At 49.6% G+C, this 25,953-nt stretch overlaps 1 protein-coding gene across 12 annotated transcripts in view; it reads right to left on the reverse strand.

Annotated features, from left to right (window-relative positions):
- The window catches only part of PITPNM2 (phosphatidylinositol transfer protein membrane associated 2), a 125,204-nt gene that overhangs the window by 4,355 nt on the left and 94,896 nt on the right, over window positions 1-25,953 (reverse strand). For 5 of the 12 annotated variants that reach the window (XM_038152909.1, XM_038152905.1, XM_038152906.1 and 2 more), the window contains 16 exons: window positions 24,346-24,590; window positions 23,697-23,886; window positions 22,557-22,676; window positions 22,032-22,243; window positions 17,893-18,068; window positions 17,354-17,524; window positions 15,273-15,422; window positions 10,273-10,437; window positions 8,333-8,536; window positions 6,459-6,607; window positions 3,711-3,827; window positions 2,912-3,028; window positions 2,412-2,560; window positions 1,651-1,800; window positions 1,390-1,573; window positions 49-177 (listed from right to left, as the gene is read on the reverse strand). In XM_038152909.1, coding sequence (XP_038008837.1) covers window positions 49-177; window positions 1,390-1,573; window positions 1,651-1,800; window positions 2,412-2,560; window positions 2,912-3,028; window positions 3,711-3,827; window positions 6,459-6,607; window positions 8,333-8,536; window positions 10,273-10,437; window positions 15,273-15,422; window positions 17,354-17,524; window positions 17,893-18,068; window positions 22,032-22,243; window positions 22,557-22,676; window positions 23,697-23,886; window positions 24,346-24,590 — 2,628 coding nt within the window. The other 7 variants (XM_038152911.1, XM_038152913.1, XM_038152912.1 and 4 more) reach the window with 7 other exon arrangements.

Genomic DNA, 25,953 nt, shown 5'->3' on the forward strand with positions numbered 1-25,953 from the left:
GGGAGGCCCTTGGCAGCACCTCCGGGGCTCAGCCAAGCTGGCTCTTACCTGACACTGGCCCTGCAGCTTCTTGGTGGGACGGCCAACGATGTAGATGTGCGTGGGCGGGAGGCTGATGGAGCTGTACACGGAGATGTCCTTGGTGGATCCGTAGGCTGCGTGGATCCTCATGTGCAGCTGGGGACAGAAAGCAGCACAGGGTGAGAACACACAGGCTCCCCACGCCGCTCAGCGGGCTTTGGGTTTTCAAATAGCGTTTGTGGGAATCTCAGGTCACTGGAACTAATGCAAGTTCCCCGCTGGATACTGAACCACCCAGGGAAGTGCTAATTAACAGAGCTGGGGATGTTTACAGGCCGTGACAAGAGGAGTGACAGCAATACAAGAGCACATCTCCCCTTGCTGATCCACAGCCTTCCCTTGAGGTCTGCAGGGGGCAAGGATGCTGCACACTTCCCTGCTGTCACTGGGGGAGAGGAGCTGCAGACCTGTGCAGGAATCATTAGCCAGGAATGTTCCCCTCCACAGCCAAGCTGCTGTTACTTGCTGGGCAGAGGGAGAAGGGTCAGGCAGCAAAACCTGCTGCTTTTCAGGGATATCTCTGCCTCTACCCCAAGCAGAGAGCAGCTCCTGGACAACCTCTTCTGTAGTGGGCTGGAGGAGGGGCTGGCAGGGAAGGTGTGGACATTGGTGCCACCCCACACTGGCCAGCTTTGAGCCCAGAACCACAGGCCAGGGAGATGGAAAAAGAATTTCTGACCCTGGTCCAAACTTGTGGAGGACCAGAGAGCAACTGAGAGCCAGCTGCTCCCTCCACTGACACTCAGGCCAAAAAGGGAGCCTAAGAAAGTTAAGGACAGGCTTTTCCTGCTAATCAAGGCAGACCAAGTGCTTGGGACACTGGCAGCTCCTTTATCTGGCAGACACAAAAAACTTTGTTCTGTCTGGAGCTTCCCTGAGGCTCTGAGCTGAGCAATATCAGGACCTCCCAAGGGTCAAACGCCTGGAAGATCTCTATGGAGTCTCCCAGTAAAACCATTTCTGCAGCAGCTCCATCCCCTCTCAGCCCTGCTGTCCCCACCACAGGCAGCCAAAAAGCCACCAAGCAGGTGAAAAAAGGGCATGTGTGGGGGGAAGGGAGGCTCTACTGCCTCTGTTCCATTAGGGGTTTCAGGAGCAGTGATGAAATGGAGCAGTGCAGAGCAGAGGCAACACAATTTAACAGCACGGACACTTTTGGAGAGCAATAAAGGAATGAAAATAAAATGAACAGATTAATCTTCCACTGCAGGTCACATTGCTGCCAAGAGACTGGTGCTGACAGTGGTGGTTGGACGAGGAGCAATCTAAACCCGTGCCACGCTCCCCTTTCAGCAGAGGCAGGCTTACGTCGGTGATGAGGGATTTCAGGAAGTTGGCCTTGTGCCGCAGCGGGTCGTGAACCAGCCCGTCGCAGAAGGACACGATCCCGTGGGGGAAGTTGTGCTGTGCTAACCACGCCACCACCCTCTGCTTCTGCATGTCAGGGCGGCCCGTGACATAGATAATGAGGTAGCCGAGGTCTTGCCAGTGCCTGGAAGGAAAGCCACGAGTCAATGGATTGCAGAGCAAGGCCGGTGTCAGATCAACTGCCCCAGGCCCTGCCCTGACCTTACAACGTCCACGGCCCCGGCGCGGACTTTGGGGTCGCTGCCCATGATGGAGACGCTGGCTGCGAAGGAGCCGTCGATGCTGAACACCACAAACTCCGTCCCCTTGGGCAGCACCGTGATGTAGCTGTCAGCAAACGTGTGGTCACCCCTGAGGGAAGGGATGCAGGTGTTTAGAGGCATCAAAATATCCACAGGGCATCACCAGGACCTGCGGAGCACCATGAGCCCAAAGCAGCTCCCACATCTGACCCAAAGGCTCCAACAGTGATGCCACCCTCGGTTAGAGCAGGAACGGGCACTGTGTGAGGGTCTCTGTGTTCAAGTGGGGATGGATTAGCACTCCTTGGCAGCAGAGACTCAACAGTTACCCCCAGAAAAACATTGCTGGGCTCGCCACCAAGAAGATGCTCCCCTCCTCCCCCTCCCAGAGCCCAGGACCAGCAGTGGAACTGAGCTGGAGCCCCTGGGCTGTGAATGATCATGAGTACAAAGTCCTGTCCCTCAAGGACAAGTTTATGGTCTTTAAAATATGCTCAGTCGTGCAGTTTTGCAGATGGCCATGAGGCCCCGTGGTGCAGAAGACCTGCTCCTGCAGCGGGAGCTCAATTCCTGTGCTGGTGGTGATGCAGGAGCCAGAATAAAATGTGCATTTTCCCCTTACAGCTGCAGAGTACAAATGGCTTTGCCTCTGCTGCTGGCAAACCAGGCTCTGAGCCCACCAATTCCTCTTTGCTCCCCTGCAAGCCCCAGGCCCCTCACCTGACCACCATCTTGACGGGGTAGACGCCGATGCCCAGGCGCCGCTCCTCGGGGATCACGTAGGAAATCCTGCCACTGCTGTTGCTGATCTCCGTGTCAAAGTACACCCACTCCCCCGACGGTGGCTGGGTCATGATGTGGATGTCCACCTGGGGACAGCGAGGCTGTGTCACCCTGAGCAGGATGGGCCGGGCACAGGGACATCCCACCCGAGCCCCTTTGGGGGGCAGCAGGGCTGGTCCTGCTCCCACCCTCTGCACTTCACGGATCTGAGCTGGGCAGCACCCAAACATCAGGGGCTGCAATGAAACCTGGCCTTGGGGGTGGACCTCTGTGACAAATGCTGTTCCTGGTGGGAAGCACCCACAAGTCTGAGCAGGAGAACCTGGCCAGGACGCAAGGGCAGCAAACCCCAGCAGGGACCGAGGGAGCACTGACCAGCACTACCTCTGTCCCACAATTGTCACCACATGGTGACAACGCCCCAGCACACACGGTACCTTCTCTCCTGTGAGGGTGACCATGTCTAATGGACCATACATGAACCTCCCAGTTAAGGTCTGGGGCCCATCCTCGTTAGCAATGGTGTCGTTGATCCTGTGGTTGGCTGTGACGTTCTGCACGAGGCAAGAGGGGGGGAGGAAAGAAAAAATAAACGGTTTGCAGCAATGGATAACCTCACAGGGAAATGCCAAATATAACTGGACAAATTGGAGCATGGGTTTCTCTGTGCCATTCCCCCCCCTCTACTCCACCCTCAGCTCTGGGAAAGAATTTGACCTGTGGCAGAGGTGGGGCTCTGTGCCCTGAACTGATGGGTGGATTGGAGTGCTGAAGAGCCAATTTCCACGGCAGGTTGTACGTGCAATTCTGATACTCTCTATTAACTCTCACACTTTGGAATTAAGAGGAAATACACACAGCTGCCAGAGAAATCTGCTGATATTGTTTCAGTTCTAGCACAGAATGGCTCTCTCAGAAACTGGAGACTTTACTGGGAGCAAAGGGCATTTACTGAGCTGAGAACTGGTATTATTGGACTTTGAAAGATGTTCCATTCTGACTCGTTCCCTGACCCACAGCCAACACTTCCTGTGTTTTACAGACTCAAGGCTAAGAGGAGACCTTGCTGACACGCATCTTCAGCACTGCTCTTTTACAGGCACCCAGGTAGGATATAACCATTAAAACAGCCCAGCAATGCAACACAACCTTCTGCCCGTGCCACGCCCTCAGAACAGTTTGTACAGCCCAAATCAGAGCAGCCTGTGCAGCCCCAAAACCCAAACCCCCCCTTACCCGGAGCTTCACGTTCGTCCTCTTGCGGAGCCACTTCTCACGGGGCTTGGAGGGGGTGAAGACAGACACCTCCTTCCCATCCAGCTCCAAAACACTCGAGTTCTCGTGTCTCATCACCTGCAGGAGGACAGACCCACCAAGGCATCAGCCCTCTCCTCCTGCCTGGCTGTTGTGCATCTCCTGAGCCTGCAGTGAGGAAGGGCAGTGCCTGGAGAGAGGCCCCTGAGTTTGCTGCTGGGTGTTTGGCTTGTCACCTTGCAGGTTGGACAGACAAGTGGCCTTTCTGCACTGGCAAAGGCTGTGGCCAGTGCTGACTTCACCCTGCCTGGGATGCAGGTTTTTTGGATTGTCAGGAGGTACAAAACTGACTCCAACACAGCAGGATGAGCTCTGCACTGAGATACCTGCCCTTGCTCCAGGGATTCCTTAGTCCCTTCCCACGGTCTGCAAGGGAACACGAGCCTTCCCCATTCCACAGCAGATCCAGCACCAGCTGCTCTGCCTGGCTGCATGCCGACAGATGCTGCTCCTTCAGCTCATTTCTAATTCCTACTGAAATTCCCAACTCTTGTCCCGTGGCTTTTGCTCCTCTCACTGATCTGACCCCTGTGGAGGCACACAGGGGGTCTGGCTTGGCTGCATGTGGGGCAGAGCCCAGGCTGTCTGTCCATCCTGGCTGACAGAACTCCAGGACTTTGTGCTGTTGGGACGTCACTGCCAAGCAGCCAATTCCTGCCTGTCACCAGGGCATGGACGGGGATGGGAGGCAGGGACACAGAGAGAGGAGGGTTAACTCCTACCTAGGTTGCTCTTACTTCTAGAATGGAAAAGGAAGAATAACACCCAAAAGCTGGAGGACACCTCAAAGACTCGCAGCACTGCAGGACTGGGAGGTGACCCTGCACACAGAACTCCAAAACTGCCAGTAGCCCTTGGTGACCAGAAAATTAAGAGGCCTCCTAAATGTGGGCTCTTTTACAAGGTCATGAACATGTTCTGTAAGGTCAGCCGCTCTCCAGCTGAGCTTGGCTGACACAAGCCAGCCCTCTCTGCAGAGCTGAAGCTGGTTTTCATCCAGGGAAATGGAAAAGGACCCCAGGGAGGATGAGCTTGCTGGGGCGGGAGCTCATGGAAATCCAATGTAAACAAAATAACAAGTTTTACTGAAAATTATTTAAATCAGGAATGTATTTTGAATCCTATCTGGGCTTGTTTTAACTAGATTTAATCTTTGGAGACTAAAACTATTCAACAGCTTCTTTTTACATTTTGTCCAGAGATGACTTTCAAAGGCCATTAGAAACAAGTCCTTATTAGGGGAAGCAGTTGTGTGGTGCTGGTGAAGGACAGCAAGAAGACAAAAGATGAGAAAAACCCTGGCCTCAAGGCAAAGAGGAGTGAACAGAGACAGGCACTGGGCAAGGGGGTGCCAGACTACCCAGGCAGCCACCAGCAGGCTTAGAATGGATGGAGAGGTACTTCCAGGTGCTCAAGCCACAAGATTTGAAACACCACACAGTGCTACAGACCCAGGTTGGGGCTGAAACCTGAGTAACTGGCTATTTCCCAAGTGGAGCATTTTATGTGAGACTGTCATGACTCTTCCTCCTCGTGCACAATGAGAGCTCTCTCTTCTTTGCTGCCCTGTTAGGCTGGGCTGGATGTGGGGCCATCCAGCCAGGAGTGTGCAGGCAGAGCCTGGACACAGCCCGGGAAGAGAAGGGTCTCACTGGATTATCAGCTCTGCTCAGCTGCCACCGGTGCTGACACCGCTGCTGTTTATGGTTCTCACACTATTTGGAAGATAACACTGAAAGAAAGTTTGCCAACAGAATCATAAATAACTGAGAGCTGCAGCAGAGGAGGCTGGAGGAGAACGGGGAGGATTTAACAGCTGAGCTCATGCAAAGCAAACCCGGCGCCGAAGTGGGCAACACAAACCACAGAGTTGCTTTGAGTTTTGTTGTTTTCCAGCTCCATGCTCTAAGTGTCATTCCCTGGGGAGTTCACATTTTTTAAGGCGAATAACTCCCCCTCATCCCCAAGGAACTGAAGGGAAAATATTTCTTTTAGGAAAAAAACATGTTTTAGACAGCAAATTTGAATTTTAGGCCAAATATCGGTTGATAAAATCTGAGGTGTCAGACTCCAGACACCAGCAATCCCCATTCTCCTGGCCCTAGAACTGCTTTGTGCTGTAGGAATGAGAACTAAACCCCAATGAGTTCCTAGAGGAGACAACAATAACTTAGAAAGGCAAAATGGAGAACTGCATTCTGCCTATCAATTCATGTTGAATTCATGTAAAACTTCCCCTTTGCTTTTATTGTATCTGGTGCTGGTTTTATTTGTCCTTTGAGAAGTTTCAGCTTCAGACTTGAGATCTGAGCTGGCACACAGATCACTTCAAGAAACAAGTGGCACTGACCTTTGCCACTATGGATGTGATAGGAAACTGCCCTGGACTCTCCATGCATCCCCAGTGAGCCCATCTGAAACTGCTCTGATGATAAACCCAGCCTCAAACCAGACAGGTGTGACAGCACATCCATGAAGTTTGTATGTGTGCAGCTCCACCAACACCACAAGTGAGGAAAAAAAAGAAGGGAAGAAAATGGATCTGCAGGGGCAAAGGGTATTTTTTCACCTCTATGCATCAACAAGTCTTATGGAAGGTGCACTGGAAAAAACAAAGAGTCCTAAGCATTTTTCAGCCCAGGGGAGATGAGGGAGAGGGGATGACTGTACCTGTCTGAGCAGGAAGGAGACAACGTCCGTGGACTCCCAGTAGCTGGCGTGGAAGAGGTGAGGCAGAGCCACCGTCGGGAAAGCCGTGAGGGCATCGGGGCAGTACAGGGCGTAGTCGATCCGTTTGGTTCCCCACCACTTGGCAGCAACTACAGAAGCAAAACACTCCTTCAGACAAAGGGGGTTCACAGGAGGGATTTCAGGGCTCTGGCTCCTCGCTCCAGGTATGCCAGCAGGCTGCTCCCTGGCTGGTCCTGCTGCTCGGGGGGAACAAGCGACCCCGGGCTTGGGGTTTGCTCACACCAAGGAGGAACACACGGCCACCAGCAGTGAGCTCTCCCTTGTTTAAGCAAAGAGGAAGGCACTGGAGGGCAGGTTAATTGAGTTAGTCCAGACCACAGGGAAGGGGCTCAAGGCTCCTGTGCAACGAGCCAAAACATAAAGACAGCAAGGCATCTCCCTGGAGCTGCGGGAGGAAGGAAGGGTGGGTGTGCTCTGCCCGTCTCCGGCCCTGCTTCCAGCTCCTTTAGCTTTCACCAAGGAATTGCATCCAGGTATGGGCCACACTAAAGAGGACTGAACACTGGGAATCCACAGGATGCTAAAAGGCACCATGAGGCAGGGAATATGGCACATGATGAGAGGACTGGCAGTCCCCAACAAATCCTCATTGTCCTCCTGGGCAACTGAGATGTGCAGCCCAGCCTTCCCAGGGGCACAGCCTCTGTGGTGGACAACAAGACAAGAACCTGGCAGTATTGGGACTTCACTGTATGGGGGACTGAAAAACACACTGGGATTTAGTGGGGGGCAGGGATACAAACAAAACAGACAAGTTTCTCCCTCAGGGAGCCAACAACTCACAGGCAGGTGTCCGGCAGCCACCCTTCATCCCAGGACACCCCCACACCCCAACTGCCCTGAGCTCTGCCCATGCACACATCCTGCCCCAGACCCTGGAAATTAGGTCTCAGTCCAAAGCCTCAGACCCCAAAGCCATGGGCTGCTTTCCCAGCAGCAAGGAGTCCTCAATGCCTCTGCACTCCAGCCCAGAGAAGCAGCCAAGAAAAGAAAAGACGGAGATCAAGAGAGCAGCAGAAAATTTTGTTTGTGTTTGCATGCAGGATGCAAGCTGGGGCTTTGACAAGGGCTTCCTCAAGCTTGGTTTGTCTCTGTGACAATGTTCCCTTTTTAAGGACTTCCAGGAAAGCTGCCAGGTTTAAGGTACAATCCAACACACCCCTCTGCAAAGGGAAATCTGGCTGGTGATGAGCACAGATGCTGAACTGAAAAGAAGAATCCACCAGCTCCTTCCAGAGACCTGCAGGAGCTCCCACCACAGCAAATGCAGAGGGATGTGGCTTCAGCACATCCTCATGGCCCAGCCCTGGCTGTGCCAGGTGCCAGGCCACCCTCACCCTCATAGTCTGAAGAACCATGGGAAGGAGGAGCAAGGTTTGACAGATCAATGTGGCTTTTCCAGAGCTCACAGGCACCTCCTCGCAGCCACTTCTGATTCCCTGCCTTCCAAACTGACAGCTCCTGATCACGTCCCAACTTTCATTTCTCATGCAAGTCCCCAGCTTGGGTAATTTCAGATTCTTTACAGGAAGCAGATAGGATTGACTCTTCCATGCTCAGAAGACAGTGGTGGAGGCAGAAGCGTTGTCCCCTCAGCTCTGCCCAGAAGAATTCCTGCTCCTGCCAAGTTGTTAGCGGTGTTATGACGGATCTTCAGGGCAAAGTGACAGAAATGCTTGTTAAGATGCAATCAGAAACTGCAAGTGCCTCAGTGAAGCGCAGAGATCTGTTGTGAAGTTCTGTGACTACCAAATGAGAGAGGAGGCCGACAGGAGTGGATCTCTCCAGAATACCTGTCTTGATGTCCAGGTCTGGTATCCGAAGAGCACAGCCTGCAGCCCGGCTCCGTGGCCCTTTGAGCTTCCTTCCCTTGGCAGGGACTGTGTGTTTGTGCTGCCTACGCCTCCTGAAGGAGCTTTGGGTAGGGGATTTGTGAGGGAGGGCAAGTTGGGACAGAAGGCTAAACCCCCTACAATGATTAAGGTGGTGTTTGGTTTCTAAAAGGAAAAATAAAATATAAAATAAAAAACAGAAATCACTTATTATTATGGTACACACTGATTTCATCCTCCACAAACTCACGGTACCAGGGGAGCTGCACCCCTAGGGAGGCTCCTGGGAGGGAGCTGTGGTTTTGCAGTGCCCCTCCAACCTTCCTCCAGCTCCCATCCAGCCCTCAGTGCCAGGGCTCCACGTTACCACCACACCAACCAGGCTGAGAAAGGAGCAGCAAAGGCAGAGCCGGAGCTCGGGGGACACTTGGAGTCGAGGGAAGACTCTTCCTCCCTGATCTCAGGAACAGGCTTTGATGGCTGTGTGGAGGAATAAATTACACAAAGCAGAAGCTGCACAAGGCAGGAGAGCATGGGGAAAGCAGAGGTGAGTGTTGTGTGACCCAACCCTGCTGCAGCACAATTCAAGATCTCCACGTGGGACACGCCGGCCTCGGGGCATCACCCTGGCACAAACACCTCCCCAAGAACCACCAGTGTGTGCCAGCCCAGCAGCTCCCCACGGGTGGGAAAGCAGCGCAAAACAAACACTTTCTCCCCCAGGAGCTGCTTCCCAAGCAGATTCCTATCTAGCAGTACTTGGCAAGATGTCAGGACAAGTAAAAGGATGCACGTGGGGAGTGCGGTGTTGGGGAGTGCGGTGTTGGCTCTTGGACACACTTTGAGCAGGAAAACCTCATTTGTCAGAGAAGGTATTTTAGTTCTGCTGTTGAGTGTTGCCTCAAACAGGGCAGGAGGTTACAGCAGCCCCTGAGCAGCGCCCACAGACCTTCAACAACTCATACCTGCCTCCGTAAGCATTATTAACCTTAGCAATTAATGATGGAGTGAGTAATTCACAACTCGTGCCAGGAATGTATCTCTAAATTTTTGAGACTTTCCGGGAATAGAGTTTGGGCTGAAAATTTCCTCATATGCATGGTTTTTAGTTTTGGGGTGGGTTTTTTTGGTGTTTTTCTGAGTTTTCAGCCTTTTTTTGATCTGAGTTACCAGAGGCCCATGAGGACACAGCGTTCATCTCATACCTGAGCTGAAACAAAGAAGGGGCTGAGCCATTAATAAAGTCTGTTCTTCTCCACTTAACAAAGTCTGTTCTTCTCCACAGTATTAGTTAGGAAGTTATACAGGTCTTGGGAAAAATAATAAATAAAAAATCCCTTTTTCTCCTCATTCAGCTCTGGGAAATGGGTCATAAGTGACTGGGAGCTGCCCTTGGGCTGCAGAAGAGCTGAATCTCTAATGCAAAGTAATAAATGTTTTGTTCTGAACCCACCTGTCCTTGCCTGTCAGCGTTACAGAGGGGCTTACTCATCCCTGCTTTTGTGGGCCACATTTGAGGGATCTGCATCGAGCCACATCCTGCATTACCCATCTGGTCTCAAGTGCTGATCCTGACCAGCTCTGCACGACTTACCATGGCAGCACAGACACATCCCTCTGGGTTAACCCTCACCACGCACAGCCCAGAGTCACAGTCATTATCTTTAACAGTTCATCACCAGCAAGGTCCAGCACGCACATCACAGCCGTGGTCCCTGTATGGCCATCAAACACAAGCCCTGTCCTTGCAGGGGATGTGGTGACACAGGGCACTGAGCGTGGCAGAACCAGAATAATTCCAAGCTTTTGGTCACGAGTGGGAAGCACCTCCCGGACAGACGGACGGACAGAAGCTGCTCAGCCCGGAGCAGAGCAGAGCCTCGGAGGGGTGCAACACTTACTGTTGGCTATGTTGGAAGCAGTGTAACTGTCTGCCATTCCTGAGACCTGGCTGGCAATGCTGATCTCACTGGCTCTCCGGAAGCCCCTGAACTGAGGGGCTGAAATGGGGGTGGACAGGGACGCGTTTTCCATGAAGACGGCACCATGAGACTGAACAACATCTGCTACAAAGTTGAAACAGGGAAATCAAAATATTAGACCAACAGACAGAGGCTGGGCAAGATGAACTCGAGGGGGAGGAAGGAGGCAAACAAAGCTGGTAGGTGCAAAAACCTTTCAGAGCTGATTGGAATGAAACAGAAGCACCCCACATTTCATTGGAGCTCTGGTTAGAAAAGAAAGCAAATAGCACAGCAGGCAGAGACACGTGGCTGGAGGAGCAGTCTTTGATTGAGAGAAGCAAAGTAAGTAGCTCAAAAACCAGATCCAAAGAAAAACCCAGGCAGACTTATTGAAGCAGCAATAACAAGCATGTGTCATACATACAGATGTGAATATACACAATTTTATACATTCACATCGAGACAGGATAACCAAGGTAAGAAAAACAACAAAAAACAACCTTACAAAGAGGTATTTGTTTTCTTGAGATATTTAAATTTAAATGAATGTCTCCAAGATAGAAGCATTATTAAAAAGCAAAAAATCAAGAAAACATCTTCATGCCTGGCAGGGATTAAATTTGGACTTGTATTTTACTGCTGAAGGACACAGCCAACACTCATTAATCTGAGAAAGGGCTACTGAAGGGAGGCTGGTGCTGAGCACTTGTATCTCCCATCAGTCAGCAGATCAGGGAGTACTCAGGCTCTATGAAAACAGAGCTTTTTTGGTACAACACGCAGGTCTGGATTTTTAAATCCCAACCTGAGGTTTACCAAGTTGGGCCGATCCCCTCAGTACATAAATACAGAAAGGAGGGTTTAAAATCATGCTCACATGGACCTTACATACGGATGGGAGGGAAAAGGACCTCAAACACTCAGGAGTGGCAAAACAAAGAGATGCTGAAAGCCACGTTAAAATCTCTGCATTTCAGTTTTGTCTCTGAACAGTGCTGAGAGCACCCACCCCTGTGTGGATGCCATGAGGCTGAATTAAGTGGGATATCCCAAGCTCCTGCAGGGCAGAGGTTTGTAATGCCAACACCAGGTGCTCACAGCAGGCAGCACCAGCGTGGCACTAACATGCAAAAGCAAAGCAACTCATTATGGGTTTAAGGTTGCCCAACTCTGCTGCACTTGAGGAGCAGCACCTGAATTTATTGCCAGTTATCAGGCAGGGGATATCACAAGGAATGTGAGCACATTACTCCTACACATCAACACCCTCCACCTATTCCAGCTTGTTTAGTTATCCCTGGATTTAATCCCGGCACACGGCTGACACGGCGCGTTGTTTTAGCAACTGGTTTATTTTAATATCAATCTTTTTTTGCTTGGGGCTACTGATTTTCTCCCTCCAATCCCTCAGTTTGCACCAGCAGCAGCATCTGAGCCCACACAAATCCTGCTGCAGCCGAGGGAGAGGGAACGTATGAAGCAGAAAATGTGTGGCTAAGTGTCAGTAAGAGTTCTGTTCTCTGCAGGGAAAATCAGGCCACAAGCTGCTCTGTGTAAAAGCTTTGTGGACTGTGAGATCTGAGCCTTAGCAGGAGCCTGACCTGATGATGAGCTGCACACACAGCCCACATTGTGCCTGAAAGGCCCTCGGCAGCATCACTTTCCCAGCACTTTCCCCCTCTTTCCACCTTGCCTTGAGCTGCTGGCTGTCAAGGCTGTGACCAGGATCCACAAGCCAGCTGGTCCCACCAGGCCAGTGCTGTTTTCTGACTGCACAAAACACCAGCAGGAGCCAGAAGAGGCAATCCAAGTGGGAAACAGGAGCTGTGCTGAACCCCACAAGGGACTCAAGGGTAAAGGGTCTCATTCCCTTTGCTGGGGGACCTGGAACAACCCTCTCTTCTCCAATCACCCCTCCCTCTCCATTCTCCTGCCTATGAAATGCTCCTGTGCTCCTGCTCTTGTGTCACCAAACAGGTGCCCCAAGACAGGTGATGATCATCAGCTTCCCTGAAGCTCCTCAGATGCAAGGAGAGGTTTGGCTTTGTCTGTGTCAGGAAAAATTGACCACCAGAGAAACCTGAACGTCTTCCTCTGCTTTAACCTAAAGCACCTGTGGCTTGAATTAGGAAGACAAGTTCAAGAATGCTACAGGAGAAAAGGCTGGGCCCAACATGGCCTCCTGGGATGGTCACAGCTTTGACTCTGTGAGCCCATCTTCACTGAGCTCTGCCTGAATTTAACTCCTGTTTCAGAACCCAGAAAGTGAATTAAGGAAGAAACAGTGAGATTTTTGGGCCTGCTCTTTTTTAGCCAATCTTGTTTTTCTGGGCTGACCAGGGACTTTGGAATATAATGAGTTTGCAGCAAAAGCACCCAACCTCAGCAGCCCTTCCAGCCCCATCCTGATGTCACCAGAGGAACAATTCCCACTCCTGTTAAAGCCTGAGGTGTTTCAGCATTGCTGAACAGTTCAGCTCAGCACTGCCTGTGCTGGTGGCAGGAGTCTGCTCTGCAGGGGACAAGGTGCCACCCCACAGCAGAGCTCCCCTTCTCCTGCCCACTCAGGTGCTCTTGTGCTTCTCCCTTTCCCCAGGCCACACACCCTCTGTCCCTGAGAAAGGGCAGTTTCTGAGAAAAACGAAGGCCGGCAAAAACAGTGTGGGAAATGTGGAGAAAAACCTGTTTTATGCATTACAATCCACTCAGAAAAGCTTTCTCCACACCAAAGCTGCAGTGACAGCAGCTTCCAAAGAAAATCCTGACATCTGACTGGCAGAAAAAACCCACGAAGCTAACAACATCTTTCCTGAATCTGTGTATTCTCTGCATCATGTCTCCTGAGCAGCAATTCTGAAACCAAGGGGGCTTTCCTGGGGAGTGTGGTGACCAGGGTGGGATGTCAGAGATGCTGCCATGCTGGCACAGACAGACCCCAGCACCTGCAGCCAGGTGTCCCCAACAGGAGCCACAGAAGCTCCTGCACCCCAGAGGTGCATCCCCAGCTACAGCTCAGGCCCTGGCAGCCACAGGGAGGTTCTCCAGGCAAGCCCAGAGTGAAGCCAGAAGGTCCAGCAGCAGCAAGAGCTTTCTCAAGGTTAGCTGTTCCTCTGTCACTCAGTGAGGACAGAGGTGCCCTTGTTTACTGCACTTTGTCCTGTGACTCAGGGCTGACTCAGGGCCACTGGACCAGAGCGAGGAAGAGGAGCCTGGCTGGAGCAGTGCCCTGAGCACCCTCCCAGCAAAGCACCTGCAGCTGCTGGAGCCACATGGCACAAGCCATGCCATGCCCCAAGGTTTAACTGCACTTCCAGGGGAGTGGACATGGGAAGCCAAATCACTTTTTTTGTTTTGGCCTACCTAAGAATCTTTAATGCTCATTTTGGTGCTGTGCTCTTTCACTTTTGGCCTCATTTATCAATGTTCTTATAAGGGAACAGCCCTGAGCCATCCTCTCAGGTAAGTCCTTGGGGGACCTGAAAGACAGATTTTGGTATGTGCTATTTGGAGACTGAGCTATTGCACCAAAGCAGGAAATACTGAAAGCCATCAAAAATATGTACAGGTCAATAAAACAAAAGGATTAAAAACCACAGAAAAGCCAGGCAGCTGCTCAGCACAGGCCAGGCCCTGCTTGCACTGGAGCCACTGGCCATGCTGGGCACTCTGCAGTCACTACCCTGAGACCAAGAGCAACAGATTTCTGCTGTCCACAAGTTTTGGTGATTTTGGAAATCTCCTGCAGTCCAGTGGCTGAATTGGGATTCAGCACTTGCTACACTCACATCAAGAACTGCTTAGGCACACTGTGGTCTTGACTCACAATGTAAAAAGCAGAAAATCATAGAATCCTGTAATGGTTTGGGTTGGAAGGAACCTTAAAGACCATCTAATCGGGCACAGGCAAGGGATGCTTCTACCAGCTCTGTCCTGACCACAGGCAGTATCAGCTCACAGGGAAATGGCATTTCCAGGGAGCTCCAAAGTGGTTAATTAATAGTACCAGATCCTTTCCCTTTACCACAGAACCTCACAGCACAGGCAACACAGCAACTGCACACCTAAAAAACCTCTCCACCTCCAGCAGACAGAGGAGAGACCACGGAAAAACTCAGCAATGTTGCCAACCTGTATGACCACATAAGAGCCCAAACTGCTCAGGGACAGTGAGGGTCAGCTTGTTAAAGACAAACAGGGCAGCAGAACCCAGCTCTCAATGCAAAACACTGAGAAAGGAACGAGAACGGGCAAGTGAGACACGCAGGGAAGAAAAAAACCAAAACAAAGACAAATCTCATCAAAATTGCAGATGTAGCACCAGCCACAACCAGAATAAATGAGGCCATGCAGCATTGATGATAGAAAATAGGCAAAACAAATGCATCAAACTTTGCTTTCAAGGCGGGAGACAAGAAATTAATTTAAATAACCAACACGCAGAGCCACGCTGGGGTCTGAAAGCCTCAGTGCTGTGCTCAGCAGAGCCACGAGTCTCCAAACAGGAAACACTCAAAGGGACAAAATCTGGTGTGACGTGGACATCAAGTGGAGTTCTGGGCGTGGTGGCTGCTGGGGAGCTGCACACTGCAGGACACCCCTTGCCAAGGGATCCTGCCCTCGCTGAGCACCACACGAGCAGGGCCAGCAGGGACTGTCTCTGCCAAAGGCTCTTTCCAGCAGCACAGAGCAAACCAGTCCGTGCACGGCAGCAGCTCCCCTCCAGCATCAACACAGAATGGGACAGAGTTTAGAACCCCAAAGCCCCTTTTTGCACAGTGGCTCTCCCAGAGCCAGGCGTGATCCCCAGTGGTGATTTTGTGTGGCACAGCCTGAGACACAGCACGAAGGTTTCAACTCCAGGAGGCAACAGTGTGATCTCCAAAAGAGGACCCCAAGAACCCAACACCACAGACAATACAAAAGTGTAGATTACACACACTCAGCACAACCAGCACTTTTATTGGAAACATCTTGCCAATTCAGTACAGGAACGGGGATACTTGTTTCCATGAAGCTGTCCTGGTGCTGGAGAGCACCCAGAGGGCTACTTTCCATGAGGAGGATGGGATTGTTCTGGATTGTCTCAACTAGAAGCAGATGGGGAAAAAAAAAACATAACAGAAGGACAAAGAACAACAGACATGCGGCCACAAAGTGTTAAACATACAAACAGTTACACCCCGGCACTTAATTATGAGTCTTCAATGAACAGACAACCTTCAAATAGAGTAAAAGAAACAAAATGGGTGATTTCCAAACAGACCAACATCAGAGATTAACTGGGAGCAGAGGAGAACACAACGATGGCACTTCAACAACAAAGGGGAGGCATCTTCACCCCCTTCTAAGCCAAATCCATAAATACACAGCAGATCCAGAGAAGTCTTTTCTACTATGAGTGGAAAAAAATTTGCTGAAAGGGAAGAATCAGACTCACAGCCTACACAGTGCAAAGCACAGGAGTAAGCAGGGATGTGAGTTTGATTTTACTCTGCAAGTTCATTGAAATGAAACAGGGACCAGCATTTAGTAGAGATGGGAAAATGGGGGAAAAAACAGCCTGAGAGGCTTTCTGAATTGTGGGCTCCCAAAAAAGCTACCTGCATGAGGAGATGTGCACAAGCAGCGTTACACAAGGTTTTGTACAAGACCACTTATAACTGAGCACCTGAATTTTACGTGATCAGCAAAACATACAGCTTAATTATAGCAGCAATTAACTTTTGTGGAGTGCCCTCCAGTGAACACTAACTTCAGGAGCAGCTTGGTGAATCATGGTTAGTCCTTCTGGGTAATGTGTCCATCACAACACGGACTCTAATGGAAAGGAATGGCCTGTTACTTTCTGATAAGCAAATGAAGAGGCTTTGTCTTACAGGAAAAAGAGAATTTAAAGTTGGTTTTTGTCAGTTTTATTCATGAAGGCAGAGCAGTTATCTCTTAAAATAACAAGGCTCAGACCTGGAGGTTTTGCCATCACTCTGCCCTTCTCATAGGAGAGCTAATTGCTGTTTAACTTCACTGCATAGCAAGTGTCTCTCCAAACACAGCCAACTCAGAGGTCCAGAGAGGTTCTAATATTCCTGCTGCTGTCCACAATGCTAACCAGAACACAGCTTTAGTGTCAATGGGGCCTCTACCTCTGGGTTCAGTGAGAACAGGGGCTCTGGAATGTATTTAAGAGAAAGAATGTAGATTTTAGCTGCATTTTTTTTTGTAATAAGCCCCTTGCAGCTGATACCTAGAATACACCCAAAAAGCAAATTGCTCTTCAAGTTGCTATAGATTCCCTGAGCTGTTGTAACTGGCCTGGGTACAAATGCAGTTGTGGGTGGATCCATTTTTAAAAAGTGCTGCAGCAAGATCTTGGCTAAATTTGACAAGTGAGTGGGGCCTGCAGAAAGCATTTTATTCACTTCATTAAACATGGGGTTTAGTTTGTGCCCATCTAACAAATCAGGCCTCTAGATTGAGCAATTACAATACTTGAAGATACTGAACATATAGAAAGCCACTTCTTTGGACTTTCAACTTTAAAATGAGCAGAGGATCACCAGAATTATCCAGCTCTAGTTATACAGTATTCTTCATTTAGTCCTGCATGATTCAAATATTAGACAAATGTTTTCTTTCAAACAAGAAAATCATCTCATCATCTCACTGTAGACTTTGCTCCCTCCAGTCTTCTCTGGCCCCCCAAGTCCTAAATTCTGCCAACTCAGTTGTGTTTCACTCACACTCCATCACGAGCACCAGTCTGGGTGTAAAACAGAAGCCTTTACAGAGAGGTCACCACCTCATGACCTCAGCAGCTGGAGGCCCTTGTGTGACAAACAGAGGGCACATAGGACACAAGGCACTGATTTCACTGCAAGAAAATTCCTTTTCTGGCAAATCAGGAGCAAGCTAATGCTACAGGGCCAGTTCTCCTTCTCACTATTTCCAGTTGTGTTGATAACTTTTATGTCACATGTGGCTGTAACCCTTTAACAGCTCATGTGGGTCCAGAGGGACTCACCCAGAACAGCAGAGTTGCCGTCGCCCAGCGGGAACCTCTGGTACCGGGGAATATTGAAGGGGGGCAAAAGGTAAAACTTCCTCTCCAAAAGAGGCTCGAGGCGTGAAGCAGATGGGTCTGCAGGGTGGAACAGGTTATAGACCTGCTGACAAGCTGGTCTGAGCTGAAAGACTGAAAAGACAAATGAAAAACCCCTCAAGTATCAAAATATCGCTTGTTAGAATATTGTAAATATTTGTCTTGAAAAATGACAACTGTCAGGTTACAAAATTGCAAAAGATTTATCATTTATGGACTCTCACATCTCCTAGTTTAGTCAACTGAAGCAATTTATTACAATGTTTACTGACTCAAGAATTGCCCAGTGCTTTTCCTGTTTGGAAATGGTATTACCAGTGGTGCGTAGAGCACAGGGAGATCTGCTTCTTTACGGTGCAATAAACATGATACAGAAATGTTTGGGGTTAACCAGACTCCTGCAGGTGCAGCAGGAGGTGCCTGCACCACCCACCCAGGGAGCAGTTTGCTCCTGGACTTACTGTCAAGAGCTGGAATTACAGTTTTCCTCAGCGCAAGCACCAGGCCCAAGGGAGACCCAAAGAGGAAGAAGTCTGTGATCTCAAAGTCAAACTTCCCAATATTTCCTCCATCCAGCATCGTGGAGCTGCTGGATCTCCTGGATGTGGGGTCGTTTCTCAGGACGCTAGAATGTAAACTGGGACAAGAACAGAAAATAAAGTCTGATTTATATTCTCACTGTGCTTTCATAATTAAAGGCTGGATGAGTGACTGACAGGGGATATAATTTCTCTCTCTTCAGTGAAGGAACTGTGCTAATCAACCCACAGTGACCCCACTGCACTGGCATCATTTAAACACACAAATCCAAGCTTCAGGTGAGTTCATTTACACACCATCTCCCCAAAATGTTTTTTTCTTTAAGGAGTCAAAATCATAGAACATGTCCAGCTTTTCCTCCCTCTCTCAAGTGTCAAATTGCAAAATTCCACCTCTGTGCTGCACAGGCTGGGCAATGCACAGGTTTAACACAGAGATTTAAATTCACATTTTCCTTGGACACTGAAGAAGAATTTGAAAATCCTGGGAATCCACCCCCACGTTAGGGAGAGTTGCTTCTTTGCAGTCTAAATCTGGGGAGTGGAATGACAGATGTGTAACACGGATAACCTGGCTCACAAAAGGCTTTCTGAGATGCTTCTATTCCCACCCAAAAGCACAGAGCTGCAAATTCCTTTGCTCTCCAGGTTGTGCAGATTCCAGGGGCAGCTGTAGTGGGTTATCTCATTATAATTAGAAGCAGAGAGTCGAAGGCAGTACCAGCAGTGCCTTAAGAGGGTGTTTGCAAACACTTAAAAATGCATCAGAACAGGTTCTATAAAACATTTAGGAGAAATGGATGCCATAAGAGATGGGTTGGATAAAGGGTTTACAGGCCTGGAGTTGGGAATGATGCAAATCCAGCAGTCTCCTGCCAGCTCTGTGGCCCCAAAACAAAACCTCTGGTGGTGACCAGTACTTGTCACATCCTCATGTGCAACAGCTCTGGCTCATCTGGCTACTTCTGAGGACAGTGAGAGCCCAGCACTGCTGTGGTCCCAAAACAGGGCTGTTCCACCATCCTCAGCTCAGAGCAGTAGCTCACAGACCCCTCAGAAGCAGCCACAGCCCTGGAGAAGCTGCAAATGCTCACACTTTTGGGGAAGAAAACCGGGTTTCAGGCAGGCTTTGCTTTCCTGCCATGGCAAATAAGGAATAATCCCAGTGACAGCTCCCGTGCTGAACGCCGTTCCCAGAGGATGCTGAACCTCCTCCTGCTCCTGCTGCGCTGTGTGCTCCCTCTGGAGCTGCACACAGGCACATGCACAGCCCTGCTCTCCTGCTTCCCAGCCAGGCAATGATAAGTTACTTATGCCAGACACACACACATCACGGGGAGTCAAAACAGCGGTGTCAAAAGCGGGAGGAACGGGAGGTTACAGCAGTGACAGCTCAAACGAGCCTGTTCCTGTTCCTGTGATGCAAATAAGGCTGCAGAGCCCTGAAACAGCTCTGAGAAGAAGCCACCTTTGGTGGAGCTACAATTGCTTTAGCTAACAAGATGTAACGCAGCGAGTTTGCTGTGTGTGAGGAATGCAAAGTCATTCAGAACACGCTCGGTTTCGCTGAAGGCAGGGTGACAGCGACCAAGGCTCCAGAGGAAAAGCTGTCCCCATGGCAGGATGGGTGCAGGGGCTGTTTGGTGTATTCCACACAGCTTCCCACAGCACCTCTGCGTGGGGAAGGGAAGGAGCAGAGCAGGCACAGCACAGAGCAGTTTGGGCATCTTCAGTCCTTCTGCCGGGAACTCGGTATTGCCTTTTCAGCCATCAAAGGAAATGAGAGCCAAGGGGAACTCTGGGTCTGTCATGCTCCAAGCAACCTGCAGTGCCCTGTTCTCCCTTTAAAGAGCAGCAGATGTACTGTGTGCATTAATTAAACAAGAGCTTATGGATTTCAGAAGCAAATCAACTCATTTACAATAATACAAGTACGGCACAGCCAGAAATAATGTAGTTGTGCAGAAGGACTGAATTTAAAAATAAATGTGTGATTGTAATCTCCAGATGCTGCTCTGGCTTGCTGGGCATTATCCCAGAGAAGTGGGTAGGTCTGATACATGAATAAAAATGAGTGTCTTTGGCACAGGCTGAAATCTGCAGTGGGCACGGAGAGAAAGGTCCCTGTGTGCCAGGCTGCCCGTCTGCCGAGCCCTGGAGGAAAACTTGGCTCTGCTCTGCCAACCTCCTGCTCGAAGCTACGTCACACCAGGGCTTGGTTTTAGCATGGGAAAAATCAGTCCTTGATGGCAGAGGCCAGTGGGCATTCTGCTGGTGCTGGCTGGGAGAACAAGGTCCAGGGATGGGCGTGGGAGCCACGTCCTGCTGACATGCAGGAGGGGACGAGTGAATCCCTGCTCCCCAGCCTCCTCTGCACTAGGGATGAGGTGAATTCCTGCTCCCCAGCCTCTCCTGCACCACAGATGAGGTGAATTCCTGCTCCCCAGCCTCTCCTGCACTACAGATGAGGTGAATCCCTGCTCCCCAGCTTCCCTAGAACCACAGAGCTGAGTGAAAAACATGCAGAGAGAGCTCCTACTGCAGCTTCAACCTGCCCCTTTCCCTGAGGGAATCCTGGTTTTGAGTTCTGGGAAGAGACTAATTTTCAGCCCAAGGTCTAAAGGGAGGTTTAAAAACACATAAAATTCTTAAGAAGTGAAGATGCACCAATCTGTCACCCCACTGAATCCTAGCAGCTCTTGCCAGGGAGTCACAAGTGCTGCATGTTGGGTGCAGGCAGAGCCCTTCAGAGATGGAACAGGAAGGACCAGCACAAAGCTATTTGGAACAACAAAATGAGCAATCCATTATCCACATCAGGCTCAGCACTTATTCTAAAATAGGTGCAAAAATGCATCAAGATGCCAGCCTGATTTCCTTAACTGAGTCTGTGCCCCCGAGGTCAATAACAAGGAGGAAAATCAGCACATTTTTGCACAACTCATATTTTCCCTGTAATACAGGAGACTGTTTTGAGGAGGCAAGAACAAGAGCCTGATTGCCTTTTATTAACCTGCTGGAAATAGCCAAGAACCTCACTGGGGACTTTGTAAGTGCAGCTGTCTTTCTGAATATCCTATCCCTGTGCACCAACAACATTCACTTGGATACCTTCTCTCTCCCATAAATCATTTACCAAAGGGCCCTGACATGGCAGGACAACACAAATCCCTGTGCTAAAACAATGACTCCAGGTAGTGATGGAAGGGGAGAAATGCAGGGGAAGCCTTCAGTTCAGCACAGGGCAAAAGGAACAGCCTTGGATGCAGCTGCAATGCAGGTGATGGGGTGTGCTGTGGGGGACACTGCTCCCCAGCTCCTGGACATGAGAGAAGAGGGATTAAGAGCATATTTACTGCAGTTCCTCCAGGCCTGCAGGAGAAAAAGCTCTGGGCTGCCCACTTCTAGAGGCTGAAGAAGATTCAGTCAGAGAAATCCTCTGGGTTTACAGAAATAATCCCTGAATGACCAGTGGCCATGGGCAGACTGCTGTGAAAATTCCATGAGTTATGTTAACAGACACATTTCTGAATGCCCATTTGAAAAAGCTTAAAAATGTGATACTGGGGGCTTCAACAGTGAGTAACAAATTTGAAACACATCCTTGCTGTAATGAAGCCTTGGCAGGGGACAGAATAACTCAAAATCAGGTTTTAGAGATGCTTTAAAATTAATACAACGCTGGGTTCCCAGCTCTGCTTCATCAAGTTCCCTTACATGATTTCTCCATTTGCTTTCTGACCTCCATCCCACACTTGGAGCCCAGCAGAGCAGCAGCTCCCTGACTGCCTTGGCTGTCACACAACAGCTCAAAGGGCTTCCTGCCATTGCACCACTGATGCACTAAAGAAGCTGGATTCTCTCAGTGCCACTCAGCAAGAAAGCTGTTAATTTTTTTTGCATACATAACACACTGAAATCGATAACCCTCTAATCTAAATTGTTTTCCTACACCTTGCTTATCACAGGATGACAAAGCAACACTCAGGCTCCACAGATACACCACCCGCAGCTCCAGGACACCGCTGGATGATCTGTTCCTTCCAAATCTTAAATCTTACCTTGAAAGAAAGGCTTGATGCTGCTTTATCGTGTCCAGCTCATAGGTGGATGAATCACTCCTTTTTCGTGGCAGCTGCTTCTTTGGATCTTCTCCATTGCTACGAGGAATATCAATGTTGCTCCTGCTGAGGTGTCTGCTGGCTTCCAGATTAGAGCCACTGGAACAGTGGCTGTTGTTCACCGTTATCCCAGGAGACAGAAGGTCGGTATCCTGGGATTTGAAATGTATGGATTTAGCTGAATTAAGAATACACCCACATGGTAACACCTCCCTCCCTCCTTTCCCCATTTACCCCAAGATCCAGTTGAGGCCAGTACAGAATCTCAGGCCCAATCACTCCCTAAAGTGTGGGTGATGCTTCACACCAGAGGGTGAAACATCCTTGTTTAGAGCAAACACACCCAAACTGACACCCAAATGCACCTTAAGACATGTCTGCCACTGATAATGAACAGAGCCTCTGCTGTTTCAGGAGATCCCTGCTCAAAGCAGGCTCTGTGGAGGAGCTGGGAGCCAGCACTACCTGGACGCTCACGACGCTCCCTCGCCGGCTGCTGTTCTGGCTCTCGGACACGGTCTGGTTGCTGTAGCATAAGGCATCAAACCCCAGGATCCCTCCAACACAGTCCCCTACCAAGCAGACCTGAGGCAGGAAACAGAAGCAGGGGAGGACAGGGAGGAGGAATAAAAAGGAAATTAAAAAAAGAAGCCCCTTGACTTCAGTTCAGAACTAACAGTTGGACAGAGAGCTGGATTACAGCTGGACAAGCTGGAGTGACAGGATGCCCAGTGCCTTCATCAGTACAACTGCTCAGCCAGTGAAACCCATCACTGCCTGCAGACTCCCATTCTCTCACACAGCTCAGCTGTCCTGGCTGTCCCCACCAGCCAACTGGAGCAACAGGACAGCAACACAGAGCCCTGATCCTGGTGCTAACTGCAGAAACCAAGCTGGATCCCCCTTGCCAGCTGCCTGTGCTACCTCAGGGAAGCTTCTGCCCATTTGTATCCTGAAGGATAACAGTGTTCTGCCTCCAAGGGTATGAGCAGACAGGCAGAGTAAAGCACCAAGATCCCTGGGCAGGAGAGGGCTGGCTGGGAAGGAGCTCAGGGTGAATAAACCACAAGACAGCAGTGCAGTGTGACAGCTCCTCTAATGTCTGCCCTTGGGCTGGGGAGTCACTTTGCTCAGAGGTGTGAGGCTCAGTTGTGCTCTTTATGAGGTGCAGCAGCTGCACAGCCTCACAAAATAAACCCATGGGTGTGACAGCTCCAGCACGAGCTGCTCAAGGTCCTTTAAAGCCAGGAATGCCTAAACAGCCTTGGTTTGCAATAGGGACAAGACCATGTTTAGCAACAAAGGCAACATTCCTGCTCAGGCAAGGTGTGTCACACTGCAACCTGATTAACTTCACAGCCTTGGAGCTTCATTTCTGAACACAAACTCAGGCTTTGCTTTGAATCCCAAAGGTTCAGGACAGTGCACAAGCAATAATCTCTCCCTCTCAGAAAGAAAGGAATGGAAAGCACAGCACTTCCTTATTGCAGCCCAGCACTGTCATATTTCCATCCCTCCTGAGAGATTTATGGCAAAGAGAGTTTCAGAAGGAAATTGCTTCACTTGTTCTTGCTCTGGCTGTGGCCTGAGCAGCCCCTGGCTCACCTGGCCATTGAAGGAGGTGCCCTCCTGGGATTTGATGAACTCACTGTAGGCCTGGTTGGCTCTGACAATGACAGTGGCCACGGCTTCTTGGTACTGTGGGGAGGACGTGGCGAGCAGGGGGAGTGCGGCGAGGGGAATGTGATCCTGGCTGTTGGACAGGCAGCCCTCATCATAACTGTATGGGCTGAGGCTGCAGAAGGCAAGAGACAGTGGGAATATGGGGAAAACAACTTGCAGGCAGTACAGTCAAGTGTTGTGGTTCATAAAAAAAAAGCCTCAAGACAGAAAGGCCATTTATTCCTCTGTGAATGGGTGAGAGCTTAATAAATCTTTCCCTCTCATCAAACGTAAATCTTCAAGGACAACATACTTACACTGACAGAACAACCTCCAGACAAGGAATTAAATCCTTAGTATTTATTGGATTAATTAGAATAAATCAATCTCAGAACTTGTGCTGCATGATTACTGTATTCACTGCAGCTAAGTATGAAATCGAGATTGAATGCCTGGCTGGTACATTAATAAATGCATTCTCAAAACATGGTCAGAGCTCCCAGTGCTACATGCAGAACATCTCAGGGAAACAAATAAAACAAAACCAACTCCCCAAAAACCCCCACTCCATGATAAAACAGCATCAGCTTACCTGGACACCAGGGAAAATGCTTCAGAGCAGATGGCTGGGCAAGGGACAAGTTTGATGGCAATGTGTCCCAGAGCAGCTGGGTAATGCACCCTCATCACCGTGTCAAACACGGTCGTGATGGTGTTGACATCCCCTTGCTTGGAGCTCTGGTCACCACTTCCTGAGTCCAGGATGTTCCCTCCATGGAGGACCAAGAGGAGGACATGGATTTTACTTGGCTGCATTAATGGCTGCACTGATTCATCCTAGGAGGGGATGGAAGAGAGCACACAGAAACACTCATTTTTCAAAGGGGTGTGACTTGTGCTTAATTTATGGCAAATTAATTTATGGCAAAGGCTATTAGATACACCACAACATAACGCTGAGAACCCGAGTACTCCTTCCAGGTCTCTTATCCTACACTTGTGCATGCACAAATGCACACACAGCCTCAGTCTGACTTGTCAGAAGCAGAAGGAATTCTGAAAGTAAAAAAAAAAAAAAAACCAACAAAAAAACCAAAACCTGCATAAAATTGTATCCAGGTAAAACATGGCAGCAGTGAAGACATCCTTGTGTATATTAGGGTGGAAAAATACAGAAATAAGAGATGAGTGTTGTTTTTTGTGGGGTGCTGAGCTCAGCTGAAGCAGTTGGCAGTGAAACACATTCAGCAAAATTAAGAAATGAGATCAAACAGGTCAGCAATTGGCAAGTTACTGAGAAGTTGTGGGAAGATCAGTCATTGCATGTTTGCCTAACACAGAAGTTATAAATATGACTTCAGATTTCTTTAAACTGTTGCAAGAGAGGAACTGAAAAAAGTTCATGACCCCATGACCCAAGGAACAGCCAGCATGTGGCTGGGAGACTGCTGCATGAACACAGTGAGGGATTTTATTTTGGCTGTCCAGGTGATTTGCTGATTGTGTTGAACCAATTCCTTGCCTAAACAGACAGGCTGGAATGTGGGGGAAGGAGGGAATTGTATCCTTATCATTAATGCCCTGCCAGAAGAGCTGTAAGCCCAGTCCTGATGTCCCAGGCAGGTACAAGAGCATCCATGTGCACACACTGTAACACAACAGAGCAGGAACTATTTTAATATCTATTTGCTACCAGGGCTTTCAGTGTTTACAGCTCCCACACGGACTCAAATGCTCCATCCTACATCTGTGAGATCTGTGCAAACCCTTCTGTACTTGACCCCTGTGCTAGCAGAGACATCTGAGAACATCCTGAGCAACTCCCTGCTGCCATTGAGGAGGGTAAGAAAAGGATGGAGGGCAGCAGTGTTTTCCATTTGGCAAATTGTTCTAATTCTAGCATCTTCAGTCACCTGTTGTCCTTTGAGCAGTGATTGAGTCCCTGACAGACCTGCTGGTGGGAGGAAAGCATGCTCAGGCACACATTAGCAGCCTAACAACTTCATCACATTTTTGCCAGATAATGTTAAAGCTTGTCTTACTACACAGCCCACCAGAAGTATTAAAATTCTCATCCAAGTCTGTAATAACGATTTTTCCAGACCTCCTGCATAAGAATGGCCTTGAATTATTTAGCACCATTCCACTGTATTCATGCCTGCTCTTCAAAACTCCTCTGACTCCAGTTTTAGCACCTGCA

The sequence above is a fragment of the Motacilla alba genome, chromosome 15, assembly GCF_015832195.1.
Source record: "Motacilla alba alba isolate MOTALB_02 chromosome 15, Motacilla_alba_V1.0_pri, whole genome shotgun sequence".
NCBI lineage: Eukaryota > Metazoa > Chordata > Aves > Passeriformes > Motacillidae > Motacilla > Motacilla alba.